Source organism: Dendrobates tinctorius, unplaced genomic scaffold (assembly GCF_039654945.1).
Source record: "Dendrobates tinctorius isolate UK_male_01 unplaced genomic scaffold, ASM3965494v1 ptg000079l, whole genome shotgun sequence".
NCBI lineage: Eukaryota > Metazoa > Chordata > Amphibia > Anura > Dendrobatidae > Dendrobates > Dendrobates tinctorius.
Window position 1 is genome coordinate 12,723,614 of NW_027361747.1, and position 13,382 is coordinate 12,736,995.

General features: G+C 42.7%; 1 protein-coding gene across 2 annotated transcripts in view; it reads right to left on the reverse strand.

Moving 5' to 3' along the window:
• Positions 1–13,382, reverse strand: part of SCFD2 (sec1 family domain containing 2) — a 692,911-nt gene that overhangs the window by 25,713 nt on the left and 653,816 nt on the right. Inside the window, exon 8 of one of the 2 annotated variants that reach the window (XM_073583529.1) lies at positions 7,521–7,640. The exons of the other annotated variant lie outside the window; for it this stretch is intronic. Within the exon in view, the coding sequence (XP_073439630.1) occupies positions 7,521–7,640 (120 nt within the window). The remainder of the gene's footprint in view (positions 1–7,520; positions 7,641–13,382) is intronic. 2 annotated transcript variants of the gene reach the window in all.

The window sequence follows — 13,382 nt, forward strand, 5'->3', positions numbered from 1 at the left end:
TGGTCTTCTAATCATAAGTACCTTGTGTACATATAGATGCATACTATTATGTTTGTGTGGCCATATACAGTATCTTAGATAGTTAGATGCCGAATTAACGCTTTTTTTTTTTCCATATATACACACTGTTCTGCCTGGGATACATGTGTTCTCATTGGGGTGAGGCGGTGACCTGCTGTCAGACACCTCTGGCAGTGACTTATTTTTGTTGACAACACAAGAATTGGGCATGTTGACATCCCATATGACTGATCCTGTCTTTCCCTAATATCTACTTTTAACCCCTTACCTACAATTGACGTAATATTCCGTCCATATGACCCTGGACCTAATTACCATGGACGGAATATTACGTCACCGTGGTGAGCACCGCTGATCGCGGCCGAGTGTCAGCTAATTATCATAGCTGACACCTGGCACAATGTGTCAGGGGCGGTCACGGACCGCCCCCGACACGTTAACCCCTTGCACACCGCGATCAAACACGATCGCGGTGTACCGGGGGTTAAAGGGAAGCATCGGCAGGGAGGGGGCTCCCTCCTTGCTTCCCTGAGCCCCCCACGGCAGCGCAATGTGCAGCGCTGCTGCGGGGGACTCCTTTCCTGCAGGTCCCCGGATCCAATATGGCGACGGGGACCTCCGGGGGCCTGCAAGAAGCTGGCTTCCTCAGTGCCTGCAAAGCGCAGGCATGAGGAAGCCTGTGCAGTGCCTGTGACAGATCGCTGATCTGTCACAGTGATCTGTGATGTGACACATCAGCGATCTGTCACAGGACAGTTATGTCCCCCCTGGGACATTGTAATAAAGTAAAAAAAAAAAAAAGTGTAAAAATAATTTTAAAAAAATCGCTAAATAAATTAAAAAAAAAAAAAAAATATTCCCCAGTAAATTCATTTTTTGGAAATAAAAAAAAAACACAATAAAAGTACACATATTTGGTATCGTCACGTCCGTAACGACCCGCCCTATAAAACTGTCCCAATAGTTAACCCCTTAAGGGAACCCCTTAAAAAATAAAAATAAAAAACGAAGCAAAAAATAATGATTTATTATCATACCGCCGAACAAAAAGTGCAATAACGCGCGATCAAAAAGACGCATATAAATATCCATGGTACCGCTGAAAACGTCATCTTGTCCCGCAAAAAACGAGCCACCATACAGCATCATCAGCGAAAAATAAAAGTTATAGCTCGCAGAATAAAGTGATGCAAAAATAATTATTTTTTATATAAAATTATTTTCATTGCATAAAAGCGCCAAAACATAAAAAAAGACCTAAATGAGGTATCGCTGTAACCGTACTGACCCAAAGAATAAAACCGCCTTATAAATTTTACCGCACCCGGAACGGCGTAAACGCACCACCCAAAAGAAATTCATGAAACGCTGCTTGTTGTAAATTCTGCGTCCCAAAAAACGAAATAAAAATCGATCAAAAAACATGCCCGAACATGATACCAATAAAAGCGTCAACTCGTCCCGCAAAAAATAAGACCTCACATGACTCGGTGGGTCAAAATATGGAAAAATTATAGCTCTCAATATGTGGTGATGCAAAAACTATTTTTACAATAAAAAGCGTCTTTTAGCGTGCGACAGCCGCCAAACATAAAAACCGCCATAAACAGTAAATCAAACCCCCCGTTATCACCCCCTTAGTTAGGGAAAAATAATAAAATTAAAAGAAAATGTATTTATTTCCATTTTCCCATTAGGGTTAGGGCTAGGGTTAGGGTTAGGGCTAGGGTTAGGGTTAGGGCTAGGGTTAGGGTTAGAATTGGGGGGTTTCCACTATTTGCGCACATCAGGTGCTCTCCAAACGCAACATGGCGTCTGATCTCAATTCCTGCCAATTCTGCGTTGAAAAAGTCAAATGGTGCTCCTTCCCTTCCAAGCTCTGCCATGCACCCAAACAGTGTTTTACCCCCTCATGTGGGGTATCAGCCTACTCAGGAAAATTTGCAAAACAACTTTTGGGGTCCTATTTCTCCTGTTGCCCTTAGGAAAATAAAAATTTGGGGGCAAAAATATCATTTTTGTGGAAAAAAAATATTTTTTTATTTTCACGCCTGGGTGTTATAAACTTCTGTGAAGCACTTGGGGGTTCAAAGTTCTCACCACACATCTAGATAAGTTCCTTGGGGGGTCTAGTTTCCAAAATGGTGTCATTTGTGGGGGTTTCCACTGTTTTGGTACATCAGGGGCTTTCCAAACGCGATATGGTGTCCGATCTCAATTCCAGCCAAAAACGTCAAATGGCGCTGCTTGCCTTCCGAGCTCTGCCATGCGCCCAAATAGTGGTTTACCCCCACATGTGGGGTATCAGCGTACTCAGGACAAATTGCACAATAACTTTTAGGGTCCTGTTACCCTTGGGAAAATAAAAATTGGGGTGAAGAGATCATTTTTGTGGAAAAAATATGATTTTTTAATTGTACCGCTGTACGTTATAAACTTCTGTAAAGCCCTTGTGGGTTCAAAGTTCTCACCACATATCTAGATAAGTTCCTTGGGGGGTCTAGTTTCCAAAATGGGGTCACTTGTAGGGGGTTTCCACTGTTTAGGTACATCAGGGACTCTCCAAACGTGACATGGCGTCCGATCTGAATTCCAGCCAATTTTACATTGAAAAAGTCAAACGGCGCTCCTTCCATTCTGAGCTCTGCCATGCGCCGAAACAGTCGTTCCCCCCCACATATCAGGTATCAGGCTACTCAGGACAAATTGCACAATAACTTTTGCAGTCCAATTTCTCCTGTTACCCTTGGTAAAATAAAAAAAATTGAACCTGAAGTATTTTTTTTGTGAAAAAAAGTTAGATGTTCATTTTTTTTAAATATTCAAAAAAATTCCTGTGATGCACCTAAAGGGTTAACAAACTTCTTGAATGTGGTTTTGAGCACCTTAAGGGGTGCAGTTTTTAGAATGGTGTCACTTTTGGGTATTTTCTATCATATAGACCCCTCAAAGTGGCTTCAAATGTGATGTGGTCCTAAAAATAAAATGGTGTTGTAAAAATGAGAAATCGCTGGTCAACTTTTAACCCTTATAACTTCCTAACAAAAAAAAATTTTGGTTCCAAAATTGTGCTGATGTAAAGTAAACATGTGGGAAATGTTAGTTATCAAGTTTTTTGTGTGCCGTATCTCTGTGATTTAAGAACATAAAAATTCAAAGTTGGAAAATTGCGAAATTTTCGCCAAATTTCCGTTTTTCTCACAAATAAACGCAAGTTATTTGAATGAAATTTTACAACTAACATGAAGTACAATATGTCACGAGAAAACAATGTCAGAATCACCGGGATCCATGGAAGCGTTTCAGAGTTATTACCTCATAAAGGGACAGTGGTCAGAATTGTAAAAATTGGCCCGGGAGTTAACGTGCAAACCACCCTTGGTAGTGAAGGGGTTAAGGAGAAAATTTGGATACCGCCATACACATTATTATTCTGCAGTGTAATGAGTATGGCCATCTTAAGCTCGGGGAATAACCATGAAATCCAACCACAGAACTTTTAAAACAACTGAAAAAATTCAAATAGATGTGGTTAAATACCAGATTTAATATGGCATAGCTTTAACATTCAATTGTTGGGTAAAGCCGTGAAATCCGCCCAGAGGGCACATGAATTACCAGATTAGATCAGGAGTACAGTACATGCATTCTTACTATGGAAATACAACCTGGCCTGACCCGGTGATGCACAGACTTTCCTCTTCATATTCAGAATGTAGATCAGTAATAATAGGGTAAAACCACACTGTACTTCTGGTCAGTGTTCAGTATATGGGGGGTGGGATCTGCATATGTTCACATCTAACTCCTCCATATAAACGCCAAACTTCGGCCAGAATACTGCTCCATCAGTAGTCAACAGCCTTTGAAAAGTCCTCAGCAATCAGTGCTGTGTTATAAACGGACACAATGACACTAGTGTGAACAGGACATAGCGCGAATCCAAAATCAATGAATGTCAAGAAGCTCAACTGCACAAGAAGTCACAACTGACATAAGAGTCTGTAGTGCGAGAAGTTTCTCAGTAAGGGTTACACACTTGGGTGTTTTCATTTTTCGGATCATGGTGGATTCCTTATTTCTGCTTAGGTAAATCAGCAATGATCTTTTTTTCATTCTTAATAAATGGAAATGGGTTGTATGACGTCCATATGTCATTAGATTTCCTATCAGTAACAAAGCATAAAAAAGGCAATTCAAAAATGAAAATAAGACTCAGCCTTTACCCAGCTATATACATAGAATGTATCCAAATTCACATATTTCAGTGATTTAAAATAATGAACTTATGTAATTGTGGAGCTCCTGACTGTACCCCAATAGGCAGATATTGGGGGCAGGAGGGATCAGGTACAGTATGCTGCATTTTCACTATGGCTGGCGTGTGTGTTGGATAGTGCCCAGCACAGCACCTTCTGTTCCCTCAGTTCCCTTCCCATGTTATAAAGAATTAACCATACTATACATTGCCTAATAATGTAGTGGTCAAGTAATATTTCAATCCATTGCCTAAAGCTGACCATTAACTTCTAATAGCTGTTAACCAATGCGTAACTCAGTTTGATCGAGTGGCTGAGTGTTGTCAATGGGGAGAGGGGAGTAAGCCCATGTATAACAACTCTTAAAACAAATACCGTAATAAAGGAAGAATTGGGTATATTCCAATTCAACATGCCCAACTATTTTTTTCCCTCAGATGTAGGCCATGAACATCAGTCATCTTGTCCTGCCTAAATCAGGGGGCTTCTCTGATCTAAAATCTATCGAGTATGGCAAAGTTAGGTGCCAGACAGGTAACATCCTTCAAGGGAATCTGTGAGCAGATTTTTGCTTTGTAATTTGAGAGCACCATAATATAGAAGTAGAGACCCTGACTACAGTGATGTGCTACTTACTGAGCTGTGTTTTGCTTTTTCAATACAATCAGTATTTTATCAGCAGGTGATTATCACAATAGGCCAAGTGTCCTTATACATCCTGGTCCAACCACACTCCCAGCACTGATCAGCTATTTGTCACTATACAATGTACATTTAAAGATTTGGGGTGGACGGGGTTATACACAGCTCAACAACTGAGCTCTGCTACTGTACATCTGCAATGATAAAACTGTGACTATCACAACTGCTGCACCCAAAGTGATACATGATTGGAATCAGGATCGCTGTTCTTATCTCATGGTGCTATGTAATATAAGAGCAGCATGATTTAGGGGTTGAGACCCTGATTTCAGGGATGTGTCGCTCACTGGTCTGCATGCTGTCATCTATACAATCACTGTTTTATCTGCTGCAGATCTAGCAGAGCTCGGGAATACTGAGCCCTGTATAACCCCATCCACACTCCTGATTGGCAGGTTACAGTGTACATTGTATATTTACAGATAGCTGCTGATCAGTGCTGGGGGCGTGGCTGGACCAGGAGGCACGTGACACCTAGTCCTGTAGTGATCATCTCCTGCTTATAAAACACTGATTTTATTGAAACAACAAAACACAGCCCAGTAAGTGACACATCTCTGGAAACAGGTTCTCAGCCCCTACATCTTGCTGCTCTCAGATTACATAACAAAAACCTGCTGACATATTCCCTTTAAGGCTAGATTTAATTTCAAAGGGCCTATCGTATGATCCCACAGTGATCAATCATTATATATTATAGCATGAGCACTTTATAGTAGAGCTGCGAGATACTTGTGTATGGCCAACCTTCATGATTCTAAACTTTTACATGGAAGTGTATGTCTCGTTAATTCCTTGGTGGCCTGAAACCTTACAAGGGGTAGAATTAGGCTATAATAAAAGGGATCATTTCTGCAAGAACAGGCAAGTATTACATGTATTAGGCAGATCTGAGATAAGAGGAGCAAAGTGAATGCAAGAAAACCTGCACAAAGCGTTAAGCATTAGGTTGCCGCGCCATCTTGTCTGAGCCGCACTTAGCACAATCTGCAGCAGCGACAGGTCTCAGCCCCACGTAATTTGCAGACATAATATGGACCTGTAAGATAATCAGTAAACCACCTTCTATGTAAAGACAGACTTATCGAGATGTCCTCCTGCATCTTACATGGGGAGAAGCGGCGGAATTCATGATAATACTAATGGGTTTTCATATCTTGACACGGAATAAGAGCATTAATGCATATCTAGATAATTCCATTAAACCATCAGGGGAATTACGGACTAAGCCCATAGGCAGGAATAATGACTAACATAAGCCGCACTCTTCAGTCACAGACCGAGACGACCATTTCTTGACACCACGGGCAGAGGTGCGAGAGTCACAGGCAGAGACGTCAGATAAAGCAACATCTTAGTATTTCCAGGCTTTCTATTTTTGGTCCATTATGGCAATCCTTAAATTAGTAGCTTCCATACAGACATACATTTGTCACAAATGTCTTCTATGGAATTCATAAAACAGAAATAAATGTTTCCAGCGTCTAATCCCATCAGAGATGTGAGGAGGAAACCTCCCCCCGGAGCACAGGTCCATCTTAGCGATTAACATAGTCAAGGGGATTACGCACTACTTCTCCAGGGAACGTGACTGGTGAACTTATACAGAACAGACACCAAGTCAAAAGGTCCAATCTTCACCCATGAGCTGATCAGATCCCTTACAAATGTGTGATGGACTGTAACCATCCCTTCCCTGGAGAACCAGCAGCTCCGGGGAGCATCCATTGTTTTTATTCTAAGCAGGGACCTGCATAGATTAAGCTGGGGTTGTCCACCAGAAGACAACCAAACTACAATAAACATTGTAGACAGCATATCTCTCCATTAATATACATTAGCTAAACTTTTTTTAAAAATAGTTTTGTCCAGCACAGAAAGTTATGAAACCTTGCAAATCACGTTTGAGGGGATTTGTCTTCATTCCTGTAAAAAAAATTTATGTAAGTGGCTTCCATACCCCAACTTTTCCCCAATCAATCTGACTGCCATCAGCTGCATTGACATCACAGCGCACTCATTTAGAGTACAGATGATGCCAATGAAAGCGTTAGCTCTGTACCGTCGTCTCACAAAGGCTAGCGGCAAACAACCCAACGCGTGTTTCACCCTAGCTTCATCCGGGGGAATTTCCTGAGCAAGCTATGGAGAAACACGCAATGGGGCACCAGGTCCATACTGCAATTATCCTTTATCTTCATCACAAGATGTAAGTGTTGCCTTCAGCATAAACTGTATGTTGTTTTTGTATTATCCACAGGGACTTATTTTATAGGCACTGGAACATACACTATATAATTTACAACTTTCATTACTTTTACTACATATGGCGTTGTGTGGTCCTCCATTAGGTTACTCTGCCCTTTATTGGCTTTTATTCTATTTAATTTAATAAAATATTTAATATTTTGAGACTGGTATTATTTATCCTGTAGATTTGATCAGCATTTTCAATAAATGTATGTTCTGGTTTGGCGTTACACACATTAGTTCTGAATTATTGACAACAGAGATTTGGATGTGATCTTATGTTAGTACCTGAACGCCAGGCTTGAGAGTTGATACAAGGTCTTTAACCATTCGCACTTCTGAAACAGTGACTCCACCGATCACAAACAGGATCAAGAGGGAAGAGTCTCCAGGATGCGGCCGGCTCACCTGGATATGGAACAGAAACGAGAAGGTTATCTGCACAGACACTCCCCAGCACAACAGCTCTTAACAGCACTCATGTTACCAAAAAAATGGCTGTCAGTATATGAACCCATTGCCAAGCCAACCACCTCTAATTTTATTCAGACTCTCCTAATGTACATTTATCACCTTTCCATAGAATAGGTTATATGTGCCATATTTCAGAGGATCTCACTGCTAGGACACCCACAATCTTTGGGTGGAAGAGATTAACCACATACACTACTGCTGTACTCAATGTCTATATAGCTGAAGAAAACAGCAAAGTGCCGTGTGTCTATAAAGTGCTGCAGAGCGGTAGTCGCGACCAACTTGCTGTCTGGTTGCACTTTACAGACAAGTGGTGTCCCAGTCCTAATGTGCTGTAGGGTGCATCTTGCTCACTTGCAAGTTGCACGTCTGACTCCGGGCTTCCGTTCTCAGGAGCCGCCGCACACAGTGCATGGGACACCAGGCTCTTTGGAACGGTCAAACTTTCTAAACAGTCCAAATTCATCAGGCGGGTACAAGTGACATAGGGCACAGCAATGTAGACCTCCTTCCTCCTTACCACAACTCCTCTTCTGTTCTGCCACACGTTCATTCTTGAATTTCCAAAGCGAGCTGGCTCTATCAGCCATAGGGATACGTTGTCCACTCTGGCAGTGCACCCGGGTCCGGCCATCTGCTCCTCACGTAACTCCATGTCCACCGACCTCGTGATGTCGGAAGACCAGGCCCGATCCATGGTACCTGGCAAGAGCCCTAGGCTCCAGACTCTCTTGGAGTGTCCATCAGGGATCTCCATTTGGCCGCCCACTGCCCTGAACGTTTGGCTTACACTGACCCTAGCTACCCACCATACCTGAACTTGAACTCTCCTCCACACTTCATTGACTGATACTGAACACTGTGGGAAAACCTCTTTATAAAAACCATTTCAAGACATTTAGAGATTATTAGATGCTAGAAACAGAACCAAATGGAAAACTTTAACCGTGTGTTCCCACACTGAGTATTTGCAGAACAAATTTCTGCAGCAAAAACTTATCTCGTGGCAGGAAAAATGCTGAGTAAAATATGCATGATGCATTTTTCTCCTCATTCATTTATATGGGTGAAAAACGCTGTAAAAATGCTAAAAAAAAAAAGTGACACGCTGCAGACGTGAAATTGCTTCAAATCTGGAAGGAAAAAAATAAGCCGAGTGTGCAGGAGGCGTCAGAAATCTCATTCATTTTGCTGGTACTATAAAATGATGTATTTTTTTGGAGCAGAAATTTCCACTGCAAATACACAATGTTTGCACATACCCTAATTCTGCTAACGTAATTCTCATCCCCTTTCACATCAGCAGCTTGTCACTTTATGCTGAGGACAATTCAGGATTAACATTTTGCAGAGCAAAGGGTGAAGTCTGTGGTAAATTCCCAAATTTGCGCAGCGGAAAGTTTTATCACAATTAAGTGTGGGAAATTTCAGCTAGCACAACAACCACGTCCCATCAATTATTGGCCAATTTTATACGATCGGTGGTGTCCCCTACCGACCAGCTAAAAGAACGATGCTCGGGTGTCGCGGCACCTTCATTCCATGTTTAGGTACACAAGTGGTCAAAATTGTTGGTACCCCTAGTTTGACAGATAACCCACAATGGTCACAGAAATAACTTGAATCTAACAAAATAATCAAAAATCTATGAAAATGAACAAATGAAAGTCAGACATTGCTTTTCAACCATGCTTCCACAGAATTTAAAAAAAAAAAATAAACCTCATGAAATAGGCCTGGACAGAAATGATGGTATCCCTGAAAATAATGTGACAAAGGGACATGTTAAATCAAGGTTTGCCCACTAGTGATGAGCGAGTATACTCGTTGCTCGGGTTTTCCCAAGCATGCCCGGGTGTCCTCCGAGTATTTAGTTTTCCTCCTCATCTAATCTGCATGATTTGCGACTTGTAGACAGGCTGAATACATGTGGGAATTCCCTAACAAACAGGCATTCCACACATGTATTCAAGCTGTCTAGCAGTCGCAAACCATGCAGATGAGACGACGAAAACTAAATCTCCGAGCACGCCAAAATACTCAGAGGACACCCGAGCATGCTTGGGAAAACCCGAGCAATGAGTATACTTGCTCATCACTAGTGTCCACTAATTAGCATCACAGGTGTCTACAGTCTTGGAATCAGTGAGTGGACCTGTATAGAGGGCTACAGATACTCACTGTGCTGTTTGGTGACATGGTGTATATCACACTCAACATGGACCAGAGGAAGCGAAGGAAAGAGTTTCTCAGGAGATTAGAAAAAAATTATAGACAAACTTGTTAAAGGTAAAACATATAAGACCACCTCCAAGCAGCTTGACGTTCTTGTGACTACAGTTGCACAAGTTATTCAGAAATTTAAGCTCCATACTGTAGCAAACCTCCCTGGACATGGCCGCAGGAGGAAAATTGATGACAAATCAAAGAAACGGATAATACGAATGGTAACAAAAGAGCCCAGAAAAACTTCTAAACAGATTAAAGGTGAACTTCAAGCTCAAGGAACATCAGTGTCAGATAGCACCATCCGTCATTGTATGAGTCAAAGTGGACTTCATGGGAGACAAGCAAGGAAGATGCCATTGCTGAAAAAAAAACCATAAAAAAGCCAGACTGGAATTTGCCAAACTACATGCTGACAAGCCACAAAGCTTCTGGGAGAATGTGCTTTGGATAGATGAGACAAAAATGGAACTTTTTTGGCAAGGCACATCAGCTCTATGTTCACAGATGGAAAAATATAGCATATCAAGAAAAGAACACTGTCCCTACTGTGAAACATGGAGGAGGCTCTGTTATGTTCTGGAGCTGTTTTGCTACATCTGTCACAGGGTGTCTAGAATTAGTGCAGGGTACAATGAAATCTCAATACTATCAAGGGATTTTAGAGAGAAATGTGCTGCCCAGTGTCAGAAAGTTTGGTCTCAGTTCCAGGCCATGGGTCTTGCAACAGGATAATGACCCAAAACACACAGCTAAAAAACACCCAAGAATGGCTGAGAGGAAAACATTGGACTATTCTGAAGTGGCCTTCTATGAGTGAGCCCTGACCTAAATCCTATTGAGCATCTTTGGAAAGAGCTAAAACATGCCATCTGGAAAAGGCAACCTTCAAACATGAGAAAATTGGAGCGGTTTGCTCTTGAGGAGTGGGCCAAAATACCTGTCGAGAGGTGCAGAAGTCTCATTGACAGTTGCAGGAATCATTTGATTGCAGTGATTGCCTCAAAAGGTTGTGCAACAAAATATTAAGTTACGGGTACCATCATTCTGAGTTTTATTTTTTTTTAAATTCTGTGGAAGCATGGTTGAAAACCAATGTCTGACTTTCATTTGTTCATTTTCATAGATTTTTTATTTACTATTACTTTTGTCAGATTCAAGTTATTTCTGTGACCATTGTGGGTTCTTGTTTTCTGTCATTAAATGAGGGGTACCAACAATTTTGACGTGTGTACATCGTCAATTTTCACAGGTATGCCTTTAGTCGGTTGATCCCTTAAGTCAATGGTCACAACAAGAAAATCACTACCAATATCAATGTCATCCCCTATAATTTGTTGCCATCACTATAGGCACCGAGCAGAGCTGAGCACCAGTGGTGGAAGCCACACATTATCACATTAGGAGTATTTCCATATAATGATCAGCCAATTATTCTGATCCGATCTCCACATAGGAAATCACACAAGAAACGCTCGGGTATCCTAATCCTCAGCATGGCCATGCAGGCGCTCAGTAATGGGAGCAGGTGATATCTTTATTCTTCTGCTTCCAGCTCGGTATTTGTTGTGACTGGCCGGGAGCGTGCCTATTATGTCCTCGCACGTTGTGGATACTTAGAGACACTTTCCACTCAATTTATACAGAAGAAGGTCCATTGATTTCTTACAGGCAGCTGCTCCTGGAAGAGTTTCGATTATTTCATAGGTAACCAGGACATAAAACCTGATGCGGATTGCATTTAGAGTCTATCAGCAGATTTAACCTGTGGATGGAAAAAAAAAACGTGACTGCTCTTCTGGTAGACTAAAGATAGATGCAGTTTCATTGGTTTTGTCATGTTGATTGGTGACGTAGTCCAGTTGGGCAAACTTTTGTCACTGTTTTCATACTGCACCAGGATTAATCATACCATCCTGCGCATTGATGTAAACATGAAGGACAATGCTCTCATCTCAGGCGAAGAGTGGGGGATGCCGAACAATGGATAAATTCATGTGCCATTATGAGACATATCAAGAGGGTTGCCCAAAGCAGAAATATAAAAAGCTTCCAAAGGTATAAAACATGAGATAAAATGTGTAAATGCATGGAGTGCTCATACATTGCAATCAAAAGGTTGTGTGGTGCTAACATATTGATGACCCATCCATAGCAGCCCCACCGATCAGCTGATGGCTGCTCTGATGGTTGCGGGTTGTAAGCAATGTACAGATTGGGACGATACAGCGCCATACGTTGTTCAGTGGCCGCACCTGAGTACTGCATCTCATCTCCTAATCAATGGAAGACATTGGGCAGCACATGGAAGTGTGGCGTCCCTGAGGGTCCATTCGCCACAGAGGTACTGCACCTCAACCAGAGGTGTGGTATCCCACCTTTCAGGTAAGATGGAGACACCTGACCTGGCTCTGACGCAACACTGCATCCACCACACACTATAGCAACAGGTGCATCACTATCCCTGCTGGCTAGGAAAGGGTGTAGTGGGTGGAGCTAGAGAGTGAGAGCGGGAGAATAGAAGGAAAGTTAGGAGTCTTCCCATAGGGGAAGAAGGGGAAAGACGTGCATAGGCAACCTTCCCGTAGGGGAAGGAGGGAAGAGATAGAATTGTACAGTAGACCCCTGGTCTGAGGGGCTGCTGGTACGGACTGAAGGAAGCTCCCTGAAGTGGGAAAGGGATTCCCAGAGGCACGGATGAGTGAGTGCTACCTGTGGGACTCGTTCCACGCTGACGGACATCAGGTGGAGGAAATCCAGGTCGCAGAAGGGTCTCGGCCCCTTAGCATAGTGGAGTGGACAACAGGACTCAGCTAGCAAGCCGACAGCTGTGGCAACTTTAGGGGCCACAGCCAACTACCACAGTTATTTTCTCTGGAAAGGCAGCCAGAAAGGAGCAAGGAAACGCAATGGGCACTTTATCCAACAGGGTCCGCGGCTGCTGGCCTGGGACACTGATTGTGAGGTGCTGGACAGGAAGAGGAGAGGAAACCAGCACTGTGAGACGGCCAAGGAAGGCACATGCTGACATACTGACAGGGAGTTCTGGAAAGGTGTTCTCTATCTGCCTAGAGGTTGGCTGGATCCCTTACCTGAATGACGTGGCACCAAGCGGGCATCTGTTCGCACCAGAGCTGTGAGTAAAGCCTTGGAACTGCATTCAGATGTGTCTCCTGCATTCTTCCTGCGTCACCTACTCAGCACTGCTACAACCCTGGCTTCATACTACATCACAATCTCCCTCAACTTCTACTATAACTGCCCTGGGACTAAGCTTTGCCTGTGGAGAGCTATTCCAACTCTGCTGCATCCCACCATTTGTCCCAGAGGATCCGCACTGGAGTGCTGGTCAGCTCTGAACAGATACCACAGGTGGCGTCACAAACTCTTATCACAAAAACTCTTTATTTTTCATCCCTTGTAAATATCCCCCTTTTTATTGGACGCCCA